Below are 27,195 nucleotides of genomic sequence, written 5' to 3' on the forward strand. Positions count from 1 at the left end.
AGTTTTGAAACTTTTTTAAAACTCTAAGATTGTTTTCCAATCACTCTAATATTTCATGTTTGTTACAATTGCAAGCGTTGGCTTATTAAATAAATCTCTACTTTTGAACTAAAAACGATGATAACACACTTACTTAAAATAATTTCGCGCCAAAATAACTATATATCCGAGTAGTTCCGAACAGTAGTCAACAAAAGTCACGTGATGAAGCGTACAGTTGTCAAGTTAGTTACACTTCCCCACATAGAAAGGTGTCCAAGCAAACAGCTGTGTGTCGGGGATAGTACCCGAGGTTTAGAGGATTTTGAAGTGAACAGGATTACACAATTAAATTGTTACAGGGATATGTACAGTTTTTGATGTCCAGACAGGATTTACACTGCTGAGTGCCAGCCGTGCCGACGGGCACTTGTTCCAGACCATGTGTTTACGGTGAGTCGAGATCAATCAGTCACATATGCAGCTGATCGTGACTAATTATTGTTTATCGTACAGGTGTGGGTCAGTTTAGGAACGTCGACCCTCTTAACGATATATAATGAGTATTGCCATATCGATAACTGTATAATTTGGTTCCATTAAAATACCGCATGTACAATTATATCTTTTCAAATAGTTAAATATATATATACAATACATAATATATCTACTTATTTGGTATATTACAGTACAGAGACACCCATGTGCTGTAAAAAGGCTTATTAGTGGATCGATGATTTCAGAAAAGGATATATATAAAGTTCTAAATTGCACAGTCCGAGTTCAACCCGCATTAATTAATAACTTCATTTCCCCCATCTAACCCCAAGAGTGTAAAGTATTGGTGTTAGAGGTTTACACAGTGAGTAACTTCTGACAGGCGCAGTCAGCAAAATCATATCTGATAGAAAAAAGGCTGACCAGTAGCCTCTTATGTTATAAGAGTATAGGGGCAGTACTGCATGTGTTCAACATAGTGTATTTATATCCCTATGTATATGTTATGGCTTAGAGTTACATGAACGATAAACTTTCCTTATTGCAGTATATTCATTTTAGATCTCTAGCCTAGACACCCGACTTAGACATTTTGACAGATAGATGTGTGGTATTGGCAGATTATAAGTCTATCTGTCAAATGCCTAATTTTGGTATCCGGGCCAGAGGAAACTGGGACTATAATGTTCATCTTTCATTTTGATACTGTGCATGTCTTATATATATAGCATCATGTTAATGAAGTACAGCGTACATATGATTGCCAGTGTAATAAATATATATGAAAATATATATATCAGAGGTTTGATCCCTGCAGCTTTTGTTGTTCAAGTTTGTTTACTGTTTTTCTGTTTTCAAATATACTGTACTCACCAATGCCGAACAACTACAATATTTGGTAAAATTCATTTATCAATTGTGAGAATGTGATTCATGTGGAACACTTTTATAGAAAAAATATTTTAAAACATATATTTCATGAAAGTGACAATGTTAATAGTACAGAATTTTGATGATATTTTGACTTATGCAATTGATAAGTTTCTGTAATCAAATTAAAGGCTTTAATACTTCTGAGTCCATTGCATAGGGCTAGGGGATGTGCCATGAGACCTTTTTACTTAGCGTTACAACAGGGAAGGGAAACTGCAAAGGGGCAGGATTGCTGAGATTTAAAACCAGGGATCCAGGCAAACTCTAGATGGACGGTCTAACCAGTGGATAAGTACCTTGTCAATGACAGTCACTAAGCCTAGCCTCACTACACACTATCACCTCTCTTCTTTTTAAGTCTTTGCCCTAGAAAACATTCCCCTATTTACAAACCAACTAAGTTCACTGGGTGTCCTTTTTTCCATGCACATATGCAGTACTTTAATCAAGGGTTGGTTACAGGCACCACAGTAACATGAGAGGGAAAAAACAACAGGGCCAGACTGGGATTCAAACCCAGGACCTAAAATATAGCTCCAAACTCTACTGGTATGCTGTCACTAACTGAGCAACCTGCCAGTCACGGATGGTCATCCGGCTTCGCTTCTTCCTCCTTTTCATATGTCTTTCTACGTACCCTAAAACAATACTATTTACAGCCCAGGTTACGGTACATAACTCGTTGCCAAGAGCACACTTAGTGCTTGAAACATGGATTGCATATTCAGGACACCACTGTAACAGGAGATAGATACTGCATTAGGGTTAGATCTGGTTTCGAACCTGATGTCTCTGGTGAGTGACCCAGTCCAGTTTCACAACACTCCTACCTCCGTTTCTTGTCTTTGTCCCTGAAAACAACTCTTATACCCCCACCGGATGGCTTATATATATCCTCTTGCTGAGAGTATCCTCAGTATTCGAAACTTAAGGGTAAGTCACAAGCACCACTGTAACAGAAAAGGGAAAATGTGATAAGACCAGACAGGTACATGTATTCTAACCAGGCCCCCTGAAATCTAGATGGATATTCTCACCAAATGATTGAACTACCTGGTCAGTGCAGTCACCTGGCCAAGTCCCTCTACAGTTTATAAGGTAACATGTCCCTGTGCTCCAGGGAAGTATACAATTATGTATACAGTGGCAGTAGAAATTTGAAATTTGAAATTATGATGCAAATGACTATATGGAATATGACATGCGTCGCAAAGCATTGTTATGTTACATGATGTCATAATTAGAAGATTGACCAATGGCATAAAGTCCATGGTGTTATCCACTAGTAGGTAACCAAAAGTGTATACCAACTTCCAGTAGGTTAATCAAATGAGTCAGGAGTAAGGAAACAAATAGTGATTGTGGGAGAAAAAAGATGATAAAGTGAATGTAATCGGCAGTTAATGGCATGTTACTGCAGTATATGGATATTGGTTAACAATTTACAGTGGATAAACAAATTTTGAATTTGAAGGTAATAAGGTGTTTTTATTTTCACTTGAAAGGCTGTTTCATTAAAAGTACTTAAGATTTATGATGCATTTAAAGTAGGCCTGCTATTGAATAATGAATTCTAGATCCCCTGCATGTCGCACAGGTGGTGTGAAGTGGAGTGTGTTTGTATCAGAAGTATATGCCAAGCGCTGGCCAGCAGACGTTCAAAACCGATATCCTCTGATTAAAACCGTTCTGTCGACAGTCTAACAATAGACAATATCAGAGGGTGTATGGTGGATAATGAATGCAGCTCATTGTTTGGGTCAAGGTATATACGCTAAGCAGACCTGGAGTAGGTTTAGGCTGTGGGTGGATAGTAACCTGATATACCGTAAATGGTAGAATCAATCCAATGTTAAGAAATGAGTTTAACTATATATACATCTAAGCACAATATGTATATTATATATATGAAGTTGACTATCATGGTACATACACCATTTAATGTATACATAATTATTTAATAACTCAAGTTTATGTACCTTTTTATGTTTGATCCATATAGAAGAGGATAATTAAAGAGACAGAGGGCCCAGATGGGGGGGGGGGGGGGGGGGGNGTTGGGGTATTGCTAGTAGATTGGAGAGAAGGAGAAAAAAGGGACTGAGGAAGAGGAGGGACAGAGGAGGAAGAGGGAAAGAGCTGGGGATCTCGGCGGCTTGAAGAAAGAATATAGAGAATTGGTTGATGAAGAGGTATCATAGGTTTTATAGAGCTTCCTGTTGCATTAATTCAGTCATTTTCATTGATTGACAAGAGCTGATTGCTGGACAAATAATGCTAGCACTGTGCCTGGGAGATTGGGCCTGGTGAAAACCATGAAGGGGTCCCGAGCAGGTGTATGGCACAAGGGTAGCCTGAAGAGGGAAGATAACAGGAGGGGAAGTCTCAAGAGGGTGGATGGCAAATGCAAGAGGGTGGTCTCAAAAGGGTGAATGAAAGGAGGGAGGAGTCAATGAAGTATATTAAGGAGTGATCGATAAAAGTTGAGTCAAGAGAATGTTTGTGAATGCGTGAGGTAAGGGGTTATAGCTATAGGGAAGAGAGTGACAAGATTGAATTGGATGAAATGAGGGGACATCTTTAGTGAGTAGGAGTGACTGGCAGGAATATAGGGTGTATTGTGACAGTTGGTTGATGGCAGCAAGATGGAATTGGTTATAGTCAGAGAAGGGGGACTTCCAGGGAGTGGGCATGGCTAAAGAGAGGGAAAAGAGTCTAGAAAAGACACGACAGATTATATTTGATTTTACCTCCAATTCCTCTGAATCAGGGTATATCGCATTCATTTCAGGGGTCATCTGTCTGTGTGTGCATGCATCCCAATGTCCTCGTGCTGACTGCTGACCAGTACATATCACAGGCACAATTTCGAAAACAAGCATCAAACTTTGTCAAAGGTATAGGCAAAGTGTTACATCCTAAAATGAGGTCTTTGTGACCTCTATTCGACCTTTACCTCAAGTACTTAAACAAAGTGTAAAACAGATTCTGAATTATATCTTGGCTTACCGGATAACTGTTTTATGTATGGACTTCAGACTTGAGGTGATCAGGGTACTCTAGAGTCAAGCAATATGTTACAATACTAAAGTTGGTTTATTGGAACCTCATTATGACCTCAAATTTTAAATATAGTGTACATAATGGTCAGGCTGTGTGTCCTGTCATGATATCAGGCCAACACCCAATGTTTTGACCTTGACCTTGAGTACAATTACTATTCATATAGGAACAGACAAGTGGAGAGTGGGGGTATCCATGAAGCTCATACTTGAAGTTAAATCTTAGTTATTTTAGCATCATATTGACAGCTGAGGTTATGAAGGATGTACCATGTGTGTGTAATGATTGTAATATTGCATGTACTAGAGTTTGCCTCCTTGTGATAGAGTGAATCTGATGCCAACTTTAGAGGACTACCTCACTGAACTCAAAGCCTTTCTGAGGGTGATTGATGGGGTGTCTGCATGATGGTAGGAAAAAGGGTCTGAAGAGGATGGGTAACAGAAGGGAGTTTTGTTAAGGGTCTAGATGGCTAGATACTTATTTGCTTTTGGTTTGATGTTATAAAGCCTGGGTGCATGGTTTGGTAGCTTATTGACAAAAGTGGTCTACAGATTGTGGGTATATCAGTTTTGAACTTGCCTGATTAAAGAATAGAGAGCTTTGCTGGTGTGATTGACTAGGCCAGGTACTGATGTACATTTGTAGGTTAAGGTTTACAGGGTAGGGTTGTCCATTGATTCAGATTGTGTGCTGCTAGCTGACTGATTTTTTATATGGAGGTTCATAGTGGGTCTAACATTGATATAGTGAAAATGAAAATAAGTATGTTTAATATTATGAAGGTTTTCATCTCTTTTGGACTTAACATATTGTGAGGTTTCAGTTTTTAGGTAAGATATGTGAAGCCTTGCCACTGATTCAGCATGACACTTAAATTGATGTTCATTTGGGGGTCTAACAGTAAAATGTAGCCAAAACAAACTGAAAACAAATCTGATTTTTGTGAGTTTCACCTTTTATTTTGACTTTACTTATTTACTCAAAAATATAAAGCACAAATTATTTATTGGTAAGATATACTGTACCTGTATAATAAATAGATGAGGGTTTGTTGAGTTTGACACCATTTTTGGTTTAGATTAAATAGTAGAAGTCAAATAAAGGATATTGCTACTGGGGAAGGTTTGTGAGGGTGGTTGATTAAAATATACTCATTCATCATTTGATTACAATTTGTAAGACAGTCTTACTAGATAATAAAACCAATGGTAGACATGCACTGCGGAACTGATTCAAAAACGGTGTGAAGCCTTCTTGTCGAACATAGCATTAGTAAGTGCATGTATATGAAGCCAAAGAGTATGCTGTTGATTCCCCATCTTCTTTCCATGCAATACTGTTTACTTATCTAATGTAAATACTAGAAAACTTAGTGGTGTTCCCATTGAATATTTACATACAAATGTATATACTAGTATTTCACTTATGTTTCAGAATATAACAATACACTCACTTGTGTTGCAGAATATACCAAAACACTCACTTATGTTGCAGAATATACCAATACACTCACTTGTGTTGTAGTATATACTAATACACTCACTTGTGTTGTAGTATATACCAATACACTCACTTGTGTTTGGGAATATACCAATACACTCACTTGTGTTTGGGAATATACCAATACACTCACTTGTGGTGTAGAATATACCAATACACTCACTCATGTTGCAGATTATACCAATATACCAATATACCAATACACTCTCTTGTGTTGCAGAATATAACAATACACTCACTTGTGTTGCAGAATATAACAATACACTCACTTGTGTTGCACAATATAACAATACACTCACTTGTGTTGTATAATATACCAATACAATCACTTGTGTTGCAGAATATAACAATACACTCACTTGTGTTGTATAATATACCAATACAATCACTTGTGTTGTAGAATATACCAAAACACTCACTTATGTTGCAGAATATACCAATACACTCACGTGTGTTGCAGAATATACCAATACACGAATATAACAATACACTCACTTGTGTTGTAGAATATATCAATACACTCACTTGTGTTGCAGAATATCCCAATACACTCACTTATGTTGTAGAGTATACGAATCTACCAATACACTCACTTGTGTTGTAGAATAAACCAATACACTCACTTATGTTGCAGCATATACCAATACACTCACTTGTGTTTGGGAATATACCAATACACTCACTTGTGGTGTAGAATATACCAATACACTCACTCATGTTGCAGATTATACCAATATACCAATATACCAATACGCTCACTTGTGTTGCAGAATATACCAACTCACTTGTGTTGCATAATATACCAATACACTCACTTGTGTTGTAGAATATACCAATATACCAATACACTCACTTATGTTGTAGAGTATACCAATCTACCAATACACTCACTTGTGTTGTAGAATATACCAATATACCAATACCCTCACTTGTGTTGTAGAATATATCAATACACTCACTTGTGTTGCAGAATATACCAATACACTCACTTGTGTTGTAGAATATACCAATACACTCACTTATGTTGCAGATTATACCAATATACCAATATACCAATACACTCACTTGTGTTGTAGAATATATCAATACACTCACTTGTGTTGCAGAATATACCAATACACTCACTTGTGTTTGGGAATATACCAATACACTCACTTGTGTTGCAGAATATACAAATACACTCACTTGTGTTGCAGAATATACCAATCCACTCACTTGTGTTGCAGAATATACACATACACTCATTTGTGTTGCAGAATATACCAATACACTCTCTTGTGTTGCAGAATATACCAGTACACTCACTTGTGTTGCAGAATATACCAATACACTCACTTGTGTTGTAGAATATACCAATATACCAATACACTCACTTGTGTTGCAGAATATACACATACACTCATTTGTGTTGCAGAATATACCAATACACTCACTTGTGTTGCAGAATATATCAATTAACTCACTTGTGTTGCAGAATATACAAATACACTCACTTGGGTTGCAGAATATAACAATACACTCACTTGAGTTGCAGAATATACCAGTACACTCACTTGTGTTGCAGAATATACCAATCCACTCACTTGTGTTGCAGAATATACACATACACTCATTTGAGTTGCAGAATATACCAATACACTCACTTGTGGGGGGGAATATACCAATACACTCACTTGTGTTGCAGAATATACAAATACACTCACTTGTGTTGCAGAATATAACAATACACTCACTTGAGTTGCAGAATATACCAATACACTCACTTGTGTTGCAGAATATATCAATTCACTCACTTGTGTTGCAGAATATACAAATACACTCACTTGTGTTGCAGAATATACCAATACACTCACTTGTGTTGCAGAATATACCAATACACTCATTAGTGTTGCAGAATATACCAATACACTCACTTGTGTTGCAGAATATACTAATACACTCACTTGTGTTGTAGACTATACCAATATACCAATACACTCACTTTTGTTGTGGAATATATCAATACACTCACATGTGTTGAAGAATATACCAATACACTCACTTATGTTGCAGAATATACCAATATACCAATACACTCACTTATGTTGTAGAATATACCAATATACCAATACACTCACTTGTGTTGTAGAATATACCAATACACTCACTTATGTTGCAGAATATACCAATATACCAATATACCAATACACTCACTTGTGTTGTGGAATATATCAATACACTCACATGTGTTGCAGAATATACCAATACACTCACTTGTGTTGCAGAATATACCAATACGCTCACTTGTGTTGTAGAATATACCAATATACCAATACACTCACTTGTGTTGCAGAATATACAAATACACTCACTTGTGTTGCAGAATATGCCAATACACTCACTTGTATTGCAGAATATACCAATACACTCACTTATGTTGTAGAATATACCAATATACCAATATACTCACTTGTGTTGTAGAATATACCAATATACCAATACACTCACTTGTGTTGCAGAATATACCAATAAACTTCCTCGTGTTGTAGAATATACCAATACACTCACTTATGTTGTAGAATATACCAATATACCAATACACTCACTTATGTCGTAGAATATACCAGTATACCAATACACTCACTTGTGTTGTAGAATATACCAATATACCAATACACTCACTTGTGTTGCAGAATATACCAATACACTCACTTGTGTTGTAGTATATACCAATACACTCACTTGTGTTGTAGTATATACCAATACACTCACTTGTGTTGTAGTATATACCAATACACTCACTTGTGTTGTAGTATATACCAATACACTCACTTGTGTTGTAGTATATACCAATACACTCACTTGTGTTGTAGTATATACCAATACACTCACTTGTGTTGTAGTATATACCAATACACTCACTTGTGTTGTAGTATATACCAATACACTCACTTGTGTTGTAGTATATACCAATACACTCACTTGTGTTGTAGTATATACCAATACACTCACTTGTGTTGTAGTATATACCAATACACTCACTTGTGTTGTAGTATATACCAATACACTCACTTGTGTTGTAGTATATACCAATACACTCACTTGTGTTGTAGTATATACCAATACACTCACTTGTGTTGTAGTATATACCAATACACTCACTTGTGTTGTAGTATATACCAATACACTATCTTGTGCTTAGTGCTCATGAAAAATATCAGTATTCAGTCATACTCTTCCTAATAAAATATATCAAAGTTTACAAACAGTAACAATTCTTTGACTGTTAGTATGTATATTATAACAAAGACCTGTGAAAATGTTTGACTGTTTAAGATGCTTAAAACTGGAGTTAAATCACAGATAATAATCTGAAGTTCTTTTCTATACAAGGAATGACCTTTCCCTCTCATACGTTGGTCTGCTCATTAGTATAATTTACATGTATTTGGGATTAATAGATTACTACAAAAAAATGTTCAGTTCGTTGGAGAATTAAGTGTAATTAAATACCATATAAATTGAATCTGAACTTTAACTTCAATCACCTGTATTGAGGTATTGACTTTCGATATGTTTCTATTTATTTTACAATATAAACACCTGTTGACTTATTTATAAACTTACATAATAACATGAGTCGTAATTCCGAAGAGTCACACTAAATGTATATGGTAAGTAAATTTAACATTTCCCATCTTTCATTTTCATTTATTTTATATTTAAATATTTTTGTGCCTAATTAGTATCTAATATTGTTAACTAGAACAAATTGTGTCCAAACCAATTTGCACACTACTGTATTTGCCAGGAAATTAATTCACATAAATCGCAGTGTACATATTTTACAGTATGCACAAATATTTTTTTTCTTCAATTCTTTAATTAGTGATGAATGCACATATGTTTAACTAAAATGTATGTGACCATAAATACTGTATGAAACATTGGTAATCAGCAGGAAATATAACAGATAGACCGAAACCATCCTATTTTTCTCAGTTTAGACCAAATGGATACAAAGTAATATATAATCATCACTATTAATTTTTATATATTTTTTACATTAATTCATGAGGAAAGTTAAGCATGGAAGTTTGCGTCTCACAAATAGTGGCATTCATTTAAATCAAAATATTTAACTTTCAGATCCTTTGAAATACATCATCTAAATCACAATGGTGAAAATAAGATTTCACAAAAATTGAGTTATTTACAGTACGGTGGTGGGGCATCAACAATAGTTGATTAACACATGTACAATGTCAGGTATTAAAAAATATAATTTGATTTCTGTGATTTGACAGGTTGATGTGACAAAACTTGATGGATAAGTGAATACGCTGCGTTGTACATTAGTCGTGCATAGTCAGGTGTGCATCATAATGGGAACCCTACTAATGCAGACAGAGCTGGGAACCTTGGAGACCGGACTCAAGGATCTCAAAAAGTCACGGGTAAGAGCTGTTTATCATAAACTGTAGTATTTGTTTCCTGTGCTTGTAGCTTATAAAACATATTTTCCTTAAAGTTTAATACATAAGAGCAATGCATATAGTGAACGATCTGGAAAAGTATTTTTTTTCTGAAATTAACTCATTCACCCCTGAAGACACATTTGGACTCTTCCAATTCTAGGGTTGGAATAGTTCATTATAAAATTTTCAGGGATGAATGAGTTAAAAACCTGTTGCTTTATCAAGACAAGATGATTAATACATGTAGGGGAAAACAATAGTGATCTTTTATAATGTATTAAACTGTAGACATTGTATATAAATATATTTATTAGACAGTGACAAAGACAAAGGAAGATATGTTATGACTTGTGCTCAATTTCTGAACCTCAAACTCACAATCTATCAGATCAATTCATCTGTATACATGTAGCTTGCCAATAAATATTCACTTAGACCACTAAACCACTACGCCTCCAATATACATAAATAAGAATAATAACGAGCACTATATATTCTGCAATGTTCACAATAACAAATTCTAATTCTTGGCTAAGCACCCCATTTATTTGTTTGGTGAGCTTGATAGCGAAAATGGTGTTATGTTTAATTTTCCAGGTCAAAATGGCTTTATAATGTTTGTAAACCTTAAAGGTAATTAACACTAAAATGGTTGCGACTGTTAAGTCTGATTCCTTGTGATTGGCCAGCTGGGAACCTTTGTTTATTACTTAGTTATTGATAGCTTTAGATTAACAGTCTGATAAATACTAAAGATAAATAAATAAAACCCATGTGCTTTACAAGCATAATCCGTAAAAGAATCGTGTCATTTATAGATCAGTAATCAGATTTCCAGTTTAAAGGCCCAGCTATGTCTAGGTAAATCTATTGACAAGGTTTTGTTAGTGTTCTTGGTGCAATGTAAATAGCACTAAAAAGTACAAGATGAAAGGTTAATTCTGTGTGTGGACACTGGACAGCCACCTCTCTTGCTTAAAGTCACTAAAGATGTATTTTACACTACATTCTTGCCAAAAGTTTTGATGCATAAACTTTCTTTCTATATGCTGTATTAATGTGCCTGTAAACAGTCTTCTTGATGTACATATATATAAACAATAAATCAGTAAAGTTGAAAAAGAGGTCTTACAAGGTCAGTTTAATTTAAAAAGTAAGAAAATTTCCATCAAAATAACACTACACACTCCTGGGCAATGTTCATCGGCAGAGTATGTCTTTACCCAAATGCTTTGCAGTGTTCATTAATCAAAGGGGTAGTTTGTATGTGTGTTGATATATAGACTTTCGCGGTTAGACAAACCCACAGAATATTTGAAATATTTAATCTATACAGGGAATAATTGATGTGACTTCTTAAGTTCTTATATGTATTTTCTTGCAGAACAATATAGATAGAGTATGTTTAATTCTTACATACAATTTTAAATAAGTCTAGGGAGGTTTGATCAAATTTGGAAATATGGCAGCTCATAAAAAATATTAAAGAGAGATATGAGATTTTACTGTAATAATCACACATTGTAATACCAAAATACAATATTGTTTACAGTGCAAAACAATAAGTATTTTACAGTCTTTTACTCATATCTCATTTCATAGTTTTTGTATAATTTAAAACTTAAAACTCATTTATGTCCTCTATATTATTACCATATGTATCCTGAAATAAGCCCATGTCTGGTGACTAGCCCACCCATTAGTCAGATACAGTTCAGTAGAAATACTAACAGATGATATTTCAATGTCCTGCAATAAACCATTACTCTCTAGTTTAAGTCAGACTTTATAAATGTGTTTGTCCCCATGTCGTACATCGTCGATACTCCAGGGGTTAATTATCCTCACTTGCGCTCTCTGCACCCCTGGAATATGTCATAGCAAAATTGAAGGCTCAGTGTGCGCCACCTTGTGGATGAGATAAGAAGACTAGTTTGATCCTTTGATGTACACCAAAGTGAGCTTATATGTCATGGTGCGGCATCCGTTGTTCGTTCATCAATTTTTCCTTATAACAACTTCTTCTGAAGAACGAACTGGCATAGAGCCATGATATTTGACTGAAGCTTCGTTGGTAGGAGCTGGTAAAACTTACTGGCTTTGAAGTCGGACGTCGCTCCTTTGTAATCTTCAAAGGACAGGTATCAGCCTAGTGATTGGTCAGGCTTTTTTACCTGAGACTAATCAAATAGCTAGCAACATGCCTTCAATTTTGCTATGACATATTCTAGGGGTGCAAAGTGAAGGTGAGTGTAACCCATGGTTATCAAGGATGCATGTCTTATTGCAGGATAAATGCAGTACATGTACTTACATATCTATGCAGAATTGATAATCTGTTGCCTACGTTTACATGTACACACATGTAGATGTGATAGCACGCAGGTGTACATGTATAGTGTTTCAAACATCAACTTTGAAGAGTTTTAAATATACATGTATCTGGTATACTTTGAAAACATTCTTTGTCACTTAAAACCTAAACTCCCAAAAATTATTTTGCACCCTTTAATTTTGAATAATTGTTTAAGTTGTGTATTATAATTATTATTGTCAAATTTTTGGAGTTAAAGGGTATACTTCAGTCCTCTTAATGCAAACAATGGAAACTAAGGCTCTAAGACTACCATTATAGTATCAAAACAAAGGAATCTCGGCCCCTCAATCACAGTCATTCTCATCAAAGATGAACTCTTCATGCAACTTTGAGGGGACTGATCATGAGAATTTCTCAGGCCTGAAGTACAGACTCATGCAATTAAAAACACTGGCAAAGCATCCCTCTGTAGTACATCAAAGTCTGACAGACCATCCCTTTGTAGTACATAAAACTCTGACAGACCATCCCTCTAAAGCACATAAATGTCTGACAGACCATCCCTCTAAAGCACATAAAAGTCTGACAGACCATCCCTCTGTAGTGCATAAAAGTCTGACAGACCATCCCTCTGTTGTACATAAAAGTCTGACGGACCATTCATCTGTAGTACATAAAAGCCTGACAGACCATCCCTCTGTAGTACATAAAAGACTGACAGACCATCCCTCTTTAGTACATAGAAGTCTGACAGACCATTCCTCCGTCGTACATAGAAGTCTGACAGACCATCCCTCTAAAGCACATAAAAATCGAACAGACCATCCCTCTGTAGTACATAAAACTCTGACAGACCATCCCTCTGTAGTACATAAAAATCGAACAGACCATCCCTCTGTAGTACATAAAAGTTGGACAGAGCTGCTGTTTGTGTAGCATTGAATCTGACAAAAATATGTGATAGTTTTACCCGAAGTTGTCCTATATATAAAGCTATTTTAATTCCTGTTTTGAGGTCCAACACAGGTTGCCCCTAGTCAAAGAATTTTATTTCCTGTGGTTGTTGCTTAATTAAATTGGAAATTGACAGGGAATGGTACTATGGAATAATCAACACATGTGTGAAATCGAATTTTAACGGCTGACTGAATTTTAAAGGATTGCTGTACCTTTAAATCAGGTTAAGAATTGCCAACCAATTGCCATGTTTGATCAACATATGGATAAATTTTCCTTAACGCTTACATTAAATATGTACCGGTAGTACATGTATTGAGGTACAACCTAAACAGCTGAACCCTATATAGACGTTAAAACCCAGCTGTCTCACTATACCTACAATAGTTGTATTTGGTAACGAAAGCTTTGAACATTACATATACGCTGGTAATGATTGTATATAGCCTTAAGTCACAGCTTAAATCGTGGCTGAGTGTGATCAAATTCTTACTTTGACCACACTCTACAGTACTTTTTGTATTTCTCTTCAATATAAAAAACAACACAAATACATAACAAAGTGTATCAATTTTAAATTTTACCAGTGAAATATTGGCAATTATTCATCAAATGATGAGAAATATCAAAAGGATTGAAATTTTTCACAAGTGACAAATTATCGTTAAATGATACTTTCTCAGATTTCAACCAATGAAAGTACAAAAAGCAAAAGCATGAATATACATTTACTTCTCAGAAAGTTTGAAATGCATGTGTTCGGCTTTGTCCTTGATTTTTTATATAAATGAAGTTTGTGAGACGGACCTTGGGCCAGGGGCATGTGGTATAAAGTGAACCAAAATAATACAATTTTATTTTTAAACTTGTTTCTGAGCTGAACGATGCAGACTGCTACCTTATTTTGTCTGAAACACTAATTTCCTGAGGCCAGAAGGGTAGGGTCAAAAATGTGAATCAAGGGTGTTTTTGCTTCATAATCTTACACCAGGGGATTCATGTACATGTAGTTGGCATGAAAGGTTGAATACACTATGCTAACATGTACCATAGTATTGGCCTGGGGATTTTGCAAACAGTTTGAAACTCTCACCTTATAACCATATAAACAGTTGTTGGATTTGAGAGAGATGCATACATTTATCTTAACAGGATTGTCCTGGGTGTCCAATGTTATCCGCACCCTAATGATTAACTCCCTGGGTCGTAACATGGAAACACTTGAGATTCCCACCCTATAACTATATACACAATTGCTAGGCATGAAGAGAAAGAGAAAACTTTGTTCATGCGACCACTATTGGCTCTGATATCCAGCCCCACCCCTGGATACTTACTCTCTTGGTCATTACATAGAAACAGTTGAAATCCCTCTTTCCTATAACAATTATATATAATTAGGCTTGAAGAAGAAAATACATTAAGGTAATAGGATTGTGTCGCCATTTCCCAGTAGAATTTCTTCAAATTTTGTAGTTATATTGCTTTGAAGTAAAGAACATTTTCTGCCACAAAAAAAATATAGGTTGTCAGAATTTTGTAAGGATTTTAAATGGAAATTTATGTAAAAAGGAGTGAATTTTGAAAAATATATGAAACACACAATAATTGCAAAATAATGTCAATAAAAATGATACTGACATAGATTAGTATTGCATTAATGTATATCAATTTCATAAATGCTAAAATTGTGTAAAATTAATTATCTATAAACGATTAAAAATTGGCATTTTATATAAAACGATATACACATAGTAATTGCATGTAAGAGTTATCGTTCTTGAAAAACTTCACAGTAGTGAAATAGGTAGCCGGTTTCCTGAAGTACAGAAAAATGGACACATATGTGACTCATTGATTAAAAAACAACTGAATTAATGCCTGGATTGCTTTCAAATACTTTTATATTGAAAGAACACACTGTTCTGTCAATAATTAAACATACAATATTCATCAGTTTAATATTAAACATTAGAATATGCGGAAATTGTGATACTGTCTCCCTACATTGGATTTTCAACTAGGGATGTACTCCTATTTCCGTTTATCAATACACTCCTATGACCTTAATGCTACCATGACTCAGCAGGGGTCTGGCCTTGCCCCTGAGCACTTACTCCCTGGTTCATAACACGGAAACTATTAGGTACCCTACCTGTACTCTCTCAGAAATAAACACCTGCACTCTTGCCATGACTCATCAAATAATACTTTTGAAAAGAATATATTGCTCAAATGCTTAAACATACCGGCAGTTTAGGCCACTTGTTTTGCTGTTTCTTACATGTATATGTATATTTTCTTCATTTTCTTAGAAAAAAAATCTATAAAGTATAAAAAAATCTATAATAATCAGTATGAAAATAAACGTGTTAGATATTTAAAAATTATGATCCACTCTACAAAAACTTGAAATAAAATAAAATGTTGAAGGTACTCTAGACTTGCAGTTTGTATATCTCACTGAATTCATTGACAATGTATTTTACCCACAATTTAAAATGTCGGCCAGGTGTCAACAAGCTGTGTTGAGTTTCATTATACCTTGCAGTTGTTCTTGAAACTGTTTTCTTTCCAGCAAAAGTCAAGAAGTTTAAATTCAGTCACCTGATAATGATATAGGTATAATATTCTATGTGTATAATCACATCGTACCCTAAGTATTACTATAGAGGGGGTAGGTAGATCTAGATTTGTCTATTACAGGTTATGTAAAGCCTGCATTCAAAATCATATGTAAAGTATATAAACCCAGTCTATACATGACTGCCTATACAAACATTTCTGAAGTTACACACTATATAAATAATCAATAATAAAATTTCTTTCTTTGAACTGAAAGATTCTAAATTGAAATATCAATACTTGGTTGAATAATGTTTTCTTTCGTTTCCCTTTGTAAGTACATATGTATTAGCTGTTCGTTACTACACAATTATGCATACATGTATGTGCTGAAGAAAGTTCTCTGTATATTTATCATGTCAATACATATATTGAATCAATATTTGACTAATGAATGTGTTTGATGGTAACGGCAGTCCTTGCAATTTGAATGAATTTTTAATGTTTAACAGCTAAATACATAAAATACAAGCCATGCCACCAGCAAGGTAAACACATCACCTACACAGCTGTCATAACCTTATATATATATATCAGCATTTACTTTAAATGTTCATTTTATAGATGTGTGAACACACCAAATGAAAAAAAAAAATGACCCTTTAGTAATTCAGAGATTATTAAAACTTGATTATTCTGAGTTTTAAAAATTGCAAACCCTATACCTCTGATCATAATACTGTCACTGAATTGACTTTCATCAGAAAGGGGATTAATTTATTACAAACTATTGGGATATCAGAGTGAGGTAACAGACTGCCAAGATGAGATAGGATTGGACTTTTAACAGATAATTGTAACACAGCATTTAATTATAATGTTTAAATTAATTCTTCTTATCAGATAACATTATCAATCATATTCTATATTAATAACTTTGAAATTAGAGTTACCGTACTTGATAACAATGTAACGTCACATGTACAAGGTACCATGCACTTTGAGGGTACTTTAGGGGCTGAAAATTGTTGTATCTTTGCCCTGGGGAAACCGGTCCGCATGCAATAAAAGTATTCCACCTATTTAACTTGTGAAGCTGGTTAATGTTGAGAACACTCCTACCTACGATGTTTGATCTAACCAACTGTGCTACCTGGTAGTAACGCTCTTGCTATGTTACGCTACAGTTACTAGTATACATATTGTATACCAAAACATAATTAAGGGGAGGCCACTCACTGATTAAGGGGAGGCCACTCACTGTACGTAGGTACGAAAACCTACAATAGAATTACATGTATCTAGTGCAGTGGGACAGGGATCCTTACTTCCAAACAGACCATACAGAATTACTACTATGTTGTGTTACTGACATATTCAGTTTCATTTACAAGGTTTTGTTTTGTGAAAGAACTTTTGACAGTGGTTTTCCTTTTTTACCAAATTATATGACATTGTATGTTTAACCAGAACAGACTTTTAAGACATATCAAACTTAATCAGTATATGTACATGTACAATACACGTACAGATATAAATCTGAATAGATTTTACCCTGTTTAAACAATAAATTTTATGGAATCTATCTTACTGATCTAAGCTTAACCATGCAGTAATTAAAGATATGCACACTGCTATAGGTAACAAAATACCTTCAATAGACCTCCTGGTATAAAAGATCTTTAAAAGTAATTGTATGGATACATGTTTAATTGAAAAGAAAAAAAGAGAAAGCGACATCAATAGTATATCCATAAATTTACATTTCAAGGACTTGAATAATTAAAGTAGGGAAAAGGTATGCCACAGTGCTAACACAAAATGACAAAGTATATATCACGTTGTCAACACACAAGGACAAAGCATACCACAATGTTAGCATAAATGGACAAAATATACCACAATGTCAACATAAATGGACAAAATGTATCACAGGGTCAACATAAATAATGGACAAAATATACCACAATGTCAACATAAATGGACAAAATATACCACAATGTCAACATAATGGACAAAATATACCATAATGTCAACATAAATAATGGACACAATATACCACAATGTCAACATAAATAATGAACAAAATATACCACGGTCAACATAAATGGACAAAATATACCATTATGTCAAGTTGTCAACACACGTAAAGAAAACAAACTCAAAGTTGATACAGAAAGAAGACTACAATAGAAACTAAAAAAAACAACAAAAAATAGTCTAGAAACTTTATTTACATGTTTCGGTTAGGTATAAAAACCCAGAACTGTGTGGAACTAATTTAGAATTTGAATGTCCAGGTCATCTTTAACAGTCCGACTCCGGTTTATTGTTTTCTCTTGTTGTACATTTCAGTTGATGGGTGTCCAGGAGTTCAAGGACATGTACGGGGCCATAGAGGAGCATCATAGGGACCTAAAACTCGCCCACTTGACTGGGAAAGCTCGTGACCTCCTGTAAGTTACTGATATGACCGCAATCATATCTACTGTTATTATTAATGCCCCCTGTTGAGGATGCTGTAGTCAAGAGGACCTGGCTTGGAAGTATTTAACCCACACTACAAGTATCCAACTACATTGTACTCCCTTACCCTGGTATTACTGTAAATCACTTTATTTTTGTGGATATTTATTTTTGTGAATTTCCTTTATCTGACTTATTTGCAAGAACTAACCACAAAAAAAAAATCATTACCAGTAACTAAATTTTATATGTTCCATCCTTAAAAATGTATCTGAATAAATATCTAACTAAGATCAGTAGTGTTAAAGAGATGTCAGTTTTTTCCTGGGAGTATCGATCTGGGGAGGTCTTTACATGGACAGGTCACTGTACATGTATTTACTATACCCATACAGTGTACTTTGGTCTGAATCAAAGATGAACATAAGCTGGATGGAATTTAATGTAATGAGATATTCCCTTGTTATTGAAACTGCAAATAATTCCATGCTAGATATTAATACCACATTTCATAAGATATCAATACAGTATTTATATAAAACAGAGATAATTAGGGTTTTAGAGCTTTAAAGATTGAACTTAACCCGACTGACAGAAGAAGTAGGATTGTAGCGCCAGACATTTTTGTGTAGCGTGATCTATCACAACCCTACTGATCACTGTGACAAATCCCACTCGTCTTATCATCTGTGATTTAATTCTCTTCATTTAAACAGTGTTTATCTCAGCACCTGACATCGAATTGGCACTGACTTATATTCTTATAGCAAAGATTGGTCAACTTCATTTTGGTTTACATGGAGTGGAATGTAATGATGTTGCATGTACAGTAATCTGCCATGCACCCTGGGAACCCCCCACCCCCCACCCCAATAAAAGAAACCCAAAAAAACACTGAACTTTTACCTTTTTCCTGTGAAAATTTCAAGGTAAACATGGACAATTTTTTTTATTTTTTATTTTTATTTTTTTAGTAGATTATAATTGATGTTGTTAAATTTTTAAGAAGGAAGATATCAATCTAATTATATAAAAATAAAATGCAAATTTAGGACTGAAGTTTTACCATGATATTTCTAGTTATTTCTTATATGATTTTTTACAATTTTTTTTTGTATTTTTTTTTTTAAAGATTTGTAGATTTATAATATTATTTTTTCAATTTTGAGCCAAGCTTACCTGACATTTCATAGATCTGTGCCACAGCTGGAGTGATTTGGTATTCATTGATAAGAATGTTTGAGAGGGGTTGTGTACAACTCATGGTGATCCACTGGGGTGTTAAAGATCCTCTGACCCCTCTTTTTGGACTTGATCTAATTCCTATACACTGATCTGGACTAGTCTATTACTCCCAGTAGTGGTGTAGGCTTTATTAGTTAATTTCTGGTCAGAAATGAACACTTAAGAAGCCAGCATATCTGTAACACCTGCATATTGCTATTTAAGCTACATGTATAGCTGACAAAAAATAATTATAAGGTAAATTCATAGTAAAAATTAAAAAAACCCATACATAACTGTGTTCCTAAGTACATGCATGTATTTCAAGACAAATAAAGCTAAATAAGGCCTTTCTAGGGAGTAGATTTGTTGCAGAAAAGTATTAACAGATATCATGACTGGAGGCATAGTGGAGAATCTCCCTGCTTTAAAATTAAGAGGTTTGGGGATTTTATTCTTAATGAGCAAATTTTTTTTCGCAAAAAAAATAATGTATCAAAAATATTTCTTTTGTATTTACATGTATAAGCAAACTTCGGTAAGAAAAATGCCAAATTGATTGGAATTACTGAATTTAGAGATACACCTCAGTGACCTGTATACAGTGTTGGAACTTTCTACCCTACGCAGTGATAAATGAAATTCCTGCCTACCGGTAATCAATGGCAGTGGAGAATTAGATTTCTCTGAGAGTGTCAGTAAGGATATAGACACTTGAAATAAATGTATTCCCCAGCAACTTGGGCACTGATCAATGTACTGCTACTTGATCAGCTGCTGGGGATTTCAATGTATTTACTAGTCTTATGGATTGATCATGAAGTGCTGTATTAATCATAGTGAAAATGTTAGATCTGTTTTAACAGGGGTACATATTTATTTAGATACATAAAAATGTATTTACCCAGGAATATACCTGTCTTTGATATACACTTGAACAATTTTAACATAAACTGGCATTAAAGACAAAAAGCGGATTTGACAACCATATGCAGATGATATGATAGATTATATCCTGTGATGTTTTCTGTCTTTTCCCCCTTGACTTAACTTGTCAAAAACAGGCTTTGAAGACTTGAAAGAGAACAGAAAATGTGAAATAAAGCCAAAATACATGTAGGAAAAAAATAGATATATACATGCAACTTAAAAAAGTGTTATAACAAAAGTGTTGTTATCACATGTTAATTTCAGAAGGCTTTAAAGTAAGATTTATTATCTGTTGAGCACAGTAAAACATGTTTTAATGCATCAGAAATTGTGATGAGGTATTTTAATAGGGAAAAATATAGAAATACATTTTTGTTATATGTTGTTTATCATTTTGCAGGGAAAAAGCTGCTAGAGACACTAAGTTTTTCCATGTCCTGGTCAAAATGATGTCAGAAGTGAAACAGTAAGTGTTTGTCCTCACAATTTTAAATGCTATTTATATTTTTCAGAATCATAATGCATATTAAAAATGAAAATCAGACCGAAGGGACATAACTCTTTCTGATTTGGTTGAAGAGATTTTCCTGTCATCTTAAACCATTGTTTTACTTTACAATACATTTACCAAAGAGGAACTAATAATTTCATAAATTTTAGGTTACGCACAGCAAAACAGAGGGAATCTCTACAGAAAGTCCATTCCTGGTTCATGGCAAATAGGCATACCCTATCATCCAGACCTGTAAGTCAATTTTATACAATTTTATTGTATTTTTGGAGTACTCAGATACCATAAGTAGTGATTTAATTTCTTGATATTGATGCCTACATCTTGAAATTGTTTCAGAACCTTATTATCAATTTGTTTGCTAAAATTAAATACAATGTTTTTTCTTTCTGTTTTTATAGGAGAAAATGCAATTAACTATAACAAGACTGTGATTGTTAGGGGCAGTGGCCACAATGATATCATTGTATTTTTGTTGTCACAAAATCTTCCATATTTAGATAAATAGATACCTTAATTAAGTATGTAACTTGCTTTTTGCATTGAAAACTATTAAATTTCAGACATATGTTTCCCAATTTGTTGATTTGGGTTTATCCCATGATGTATAACTCAGGGGGCACGTGAAGAAAAAATGATGTTTCAAGTAGGGATGTTCAGTTAGCATCCAATAATATTTGTTTTTAATTATTTTCAGTTTTTAAGAAAAAGATGTCTTTTGCTATTTTTCTTATCACAACAAAGCATTAAAAAGACACCTCTTTTATGAATGTATTTTTTATTTATTGTTATGATTTATGTTTATCATCAATGGTAACTGAAGTATTGGATTTTATATCCATTATGCCAGCATTAGTCTGAAGAAATTGTAGTAATTAATCTTATCTAAATGAAGTGAGTAAAATTCTGGGCTTCCTTAACATGCTTATGCTAATTTACATTAGTGAATAAATATCTAAGAACTTATTGTTTTTATTTTCAGCGCTTTGGTAAGTCCTTCCAGATGAAGGAAGCTGAAGATTTCAAACAGAAAATCATGAAAACTCCACGAAGTGCTCGACAGTCTTCAAAGGACAACAAAGACAAAGCGAAGCAGACTAAAGTCACACGACTGTCATCCGCTGACGGGATGCATCAGTTTTTTAGAACTGAAACCCCTTCTTCTAGGGCAGGAGGGTCCTCTATGCGGGGTCCTGTCATACACGACCTCCCGTCTAACAAAGACTACGTCAGTGAATACCTCTCCGCAAGCTTTTTCAATGGAAGTACTGATTTTACTCAACAATTTGTGACAGACATGCCCCCAGCGACAAAAGTGGTGGTCAACCAGCTACCTCTGGACGCTATGGACGACATTCATGTCCTAAGTCCCACACTACTGGACAGACCGGAGTCTGAGGTGAGTGGATGGATAGGGAGTGAACAGAAAATGATATCCATAATTATATATGATAGTGTTGATAAATGATGTGATATTCCGTTTAGGCAATGTGATTGATTTACATCTTTATTGGTTGTTAAATTGATCTTTGTTTTCCCGTTCAAGTCCTAAAATGATGCACACTTTGCATAATACTGCAAAGGTTTGGGAAGAGCGCACATGCATTTTTGGTCCTACCATTTTCATTTTGTTTCTGAAAGGTAACTGACTGCATGAAACCATGATAGTTCAATGTTACTTAAACTTGTATTTCTTCAGGGCTTAAGGACAGCTAGAACAACGAAATGGCAGAAATCAGAAACCATCATAATTTCTTGCTGTTTTCTCAGTTAAATCACATGTCTTGTTTAACCTAATTAAAAACATCCATAATTCTACATAAGATAAACTTGAATACCTAAAAGGTGGATTCCCTTGTTTTAGACCAAATGATTTCCCGCTATTGTAAGGAGACAAGTTTCACTCTGTATCAAATCTTTAATGAGTTTTATGAAGACAGAGTGTGTGGTGAAAGAAACAAGGTCATGGGTCAGGCCCAGTGGACCTTTTGTTGTATTACAATCAAAATTGACACTGCACTTGTCATCATAATGTCACATATGTTCTCTGTAGATTTTGTGTTATTTAAAAATAATAGGAAGAGCTGCTGTCAATGTTAAAGGTATTAACACAGTAGGGCTTCTGTTCATGTTCCTGTTAAACCGCTGGGAAGGTAAACAAGCCCTTTGACCAGCTTGTATTTTATGTAAATAGCCACCTTTGTGCTCTTTGTCGTCACTGTGAGATATGGCCCTGTTAAGATAAATTGGTAAGCTTGTATAACAAGTACAAGGTAAAAGCATATTTGGCTGCTAAGAACATCTTAAACTGTGAGTTGTTAGGCTAGAATTATATAAGATTGGTCTCGCTGTGTGGTAATTTACGAATCATTGTAGAGGTCGGCGACATTATTTTAGTCTGAGGCTCTGTGAGTTGTATCTGAAAAGGTCTTTAGGATTGCAGATCAATGCGAAGTAGCATTACAGTGCAGCCTGATTAATTGTGTAAGGTAAGTTAGGCTCTGTTCTGTCTACAGTACTGGTTCTCTGGTGCTGAGGAAATAACTTCGTCTCATCATTGGAATATTCACTCACAAGAAGTGGAGGTGCCCCGATCGAGATATTTTATTCTGTATGAAAGTTTTTCTGAAAACATCAAATAGAAACTTAGATACCAGTGTGGTGTGTTTATAGATACAGTATGTAGTTGTGCTTTATTGATCGTAATAATGGATTTATTCAGGAGAGGTAGGTACAAAACACAGCAGCTTGACATATCTGTAGATCTCTTACAATGATTGGAAACTGGTTTTTGTGGATTGAAACAATACAATAGTGTTTCTAAAGATTTGTAATGTACATTATGTACAATCGTGATAAGACTTGACAGTATATTTTCAATGTTTCTGTACAGTATTAAAAAAAAGTCTTACTACCGTACATGTATAATGATTAACATTGGACCTGAAGTCCTGCTTTTGTGCTCTAGCTGGAGTTTGACTCGAGAAGTCTACTTAGCCATAGAAATAGTAACCAATAGGCTGGGATATAATTGTTCAATAGTCTTTATCATATTTGTTTTGCTCACCTGGTCCAACAGACCAGTGAGAATATGCTGTGGCTTGGCGTCCAATGTCTGTCTGTTTGTTGTCCGTCTGGCATCAATTTTTTACTTTCAACAACTTCTTAAAAGCCAAAAGACCAATAGTGATAACACATGTATCAGGCCAGTAGTAGCTGGGATCAAGGGCTATCAGATTGTTCAATGAATGACCTTGAGGTCACAGGTCACAGGTGTCAAATGTTTTAAAAAATTCAAATGACTTATTCTGAATAATGAAAATGCTTATGGTGATGCCATTTGGCCAGTAGAATGCTTGGATGATTGGCTCTCAAGTTTGTTCAATCAAATGACCTTCACGTTCAATCATATTCAAGGTCACAGGTGTCAAATGTGTTCAGAATTTACGCGACTTCTTCTAAATAACGAAAAGACCTAGGGTGATATTTGTCCTGTAGCATACTTAGATGGAGAACTGTCCAGTTTGTTCATGGAATGACCTTCACCCACCCATATCCAAGGTCACAGGGGTCAAATGTCTTGAAAACTTTGAAACACCTTCATTTTGATAACCAAGAGACTTACGGGAATGATTTGTGGCCCGACTGGAAAAGCATGCTCAGATGAGGGCTTTCAAATTCTTAACTGAATGATCCAATAATCAAACGCAGTAGCATGCTGGGATGAAGTTTTACCAAATTTTTTAAATGAAGAACCTTAACCTACTTTTCTCTGTCTGTCTTGCCTCAGTTAAACAATCATCTCTTAACTATAAGAAACTCCTTAATTCATTTTTTCTCTCACATTTTCCCTATGAGAAAACAGCTGAAATGAAGGTAAATTTCCTTAACATCAGTTTTCCCTTAACTCCTTTAATACTTTCCTTAGAAAAAAATGCAGGAAGTGTAGTAACATATTTGAAATTATTGTGTGGTATTAGCACGAAATATGTTTATAGCAAATGGCTTGATCGTATCGTAACACTCATAGAAAATTGTGTCTTTTTTCTATTAACTAAGGTTATTATTGCCGTTTGCTTTCCGAGATATCGATGCCATTATATGCTCTGGAGCTGAATACCACTGTTAACTCTGTTCTAAACCAAATATTGGCTAATGATGGATCAATAGTTTGTACCACACCAATTTGTGACAGAAATACCTGTGCTATTTCATACCGTATATTGCTGGCTTGACATTTGTGGCTGTTACATTATCACAGCAAAGGAACAAGCAAGATTTTTTTTTTTTTTTAAATTGTTACAACATGTTTATCGACTTTCGTTTGTAATAATGATAGATTTGGTAGTAAACCTGGCCGAGGTTCAGTTAATAACTTCTGGTGTTTTTTTAAACTTGATGAACTGTTCGATGTAATGAGAATATTTTTTAAACCACATTCACCTAGTAACATTGACTGAATGCAGAGTTTACATGGGACATTTAACAGGTCTATCTTTGAATAGAAAAGGTAAGAATATGTATTGTAGATATGGATCAGGATGGAAAGCTGCTTAACATGACTACTGAACAGTTGTTCCTACATCTACAGAAACTGTAGCTCATTGTTCGATAAATTAACATTTTTAGTATCTCATATCCTCAGTCAAGGGTGAGGTTTTAGACAAAACCTTTTATCTCCACTTACCCAATGTAACACATGTAGACATATGATATAACTTTACCTTCTTTGAACATATGTCTTAAATATAAACTTTATTTATTTTATACCAATTATGAAACAAGCTATTACAACATACAGGGTATATTAATCACTCTTGCTGGCCTTAATGTTAGAGTGTGATGGGTCTTAATGTGGGAGGAAACCGCAGTACCCGGAGAGATTTCTTGTTGTCAGACAGGTGACCCATACCTTTTCACTTCTGATCGGAGAATGAAACCCTGGCTGCATCGGTGAAAAGCAAGTGGGCTATCAACTGCTTCATCTGCAAAAACTCCAAAAAGGCAACTTTGTTTAAACCATATTGAAATGTCTGTTATATATAATTTTTCTTTGTTATTCTCAACAGTTGCAACGTCTGGCGTCCCCACATGACCTTGACATTGCCGGTGATACGCCACGCCGTGAGTTAGATGATGCCTCAAACATCAGTCTCCATTACATTGAGAGTCTGATCAGTGAGAGTCACCGTGGTGTCAAAGACCAGGATGAAGAGGCTGTGAACAGGGATGCTGACGACATGGAGTATCCGGAGACAAGGCGGAAATTGTCTCGTGCCCAGACTCCCTCTGCCAGTATCCGGCCAACCATCACTGACCGGGTATGAACAATCTGTATTAGAAGCTCTTTTTAACTGATTTTTCCAAAGTTATTATATTTTGAGGGGCCTGAGGGTTGGGGCCCAATAGAGAACACATAGCAAATTTTTTAAAATCTTTCTGCTTCTGTAGGAATGAAAGGATTTGTTTCATATTTTGTCTGAAGCATCATTGGGTGAAGGGGAACCAATTTTTCATAAACCGTGGGTCTGGCCCCTGAGGGGCCTGATGGGTGGAGCCCAATAGGGGAAACATAGCAAATTCTTAGAAGCTCTTTTTAACTGATTTTTCCAAAGTTATTATATTTTGAGGGGCCTGAGGGTTGGGGCCCAATAGAGAACAGATAGCAAATTCTTTAAAATCCTTCTTCTTCTGTAGGAATGAAAGGATTTGTTTCATATTTTGTCTGAAGCATCATTGGGTGAAGGGGAACCAATTTTGTATAAACCGTGGGTCTGGACCCACAGGGGCCT

General features: G+C 34.9%; 1 protein-coding gene across 6 annotated transcripts in view; it reads left to right on the top strand.

Annotated features, from left to right (window-relative positions):
• The first annotated feature begins 204 nt into the window (after positions 1-204).
• LOC110457203 overlaps positions 205-27,195 on the top strand; it is a 75,973-nt gene continuing 48,982 nt past the window's right edge. For all 6 annotated transcript variants that reach the window (XM_021508365.1, XM_021508369.1, XM_021508370.1 and 3 more), the window contains exons 1-7: positions 205-432; positions 10,263-10,412; positions 18,628-18,728; positions 21,293-21,358; positions 21,553-21,637; positions 22,386-22,802; positions 26,473-26,724. In XM_021508365.1, the coding sequence (XP_021364040.1) occupies positions 10,341-10,412; positions 18,628-18,728; positions 21,293-21,358; positions 21,553-21,637; positions 22,386-22,802; positions 26,473-26,724 (993 nt within the window). In that variant the 5' untranslated portion in view covers positions 205-432; positions 10,263-10,340. The remainder of the gene's footprint in view (positions 433-10,262; positions 10,413-18,627; positions 18,729-21,292; positions 21,359-21,552; positions 21,638-22,385; positions 22,803-26,472; positions 26,725-27,195) is intronic.

This window comes from Mizuhopecten yessoensis, unplaced genomic scaffold (genome assembly GCF_002113885.1).
Source record: "Mizuhopecten yessoensis strain PY_sf001 unplaced genomic scaffold, ASM211388v2 scaffold9049, whole genome shotgun sequence".
Classification (NCBI taxonomy): domain Eukaryota; kingdom Metazoa; phylum Mollusca; class Bivalvia; order Pectinida; family Pectinidae; genus Mizuhopecten; species Mizuhopecten yessoensis.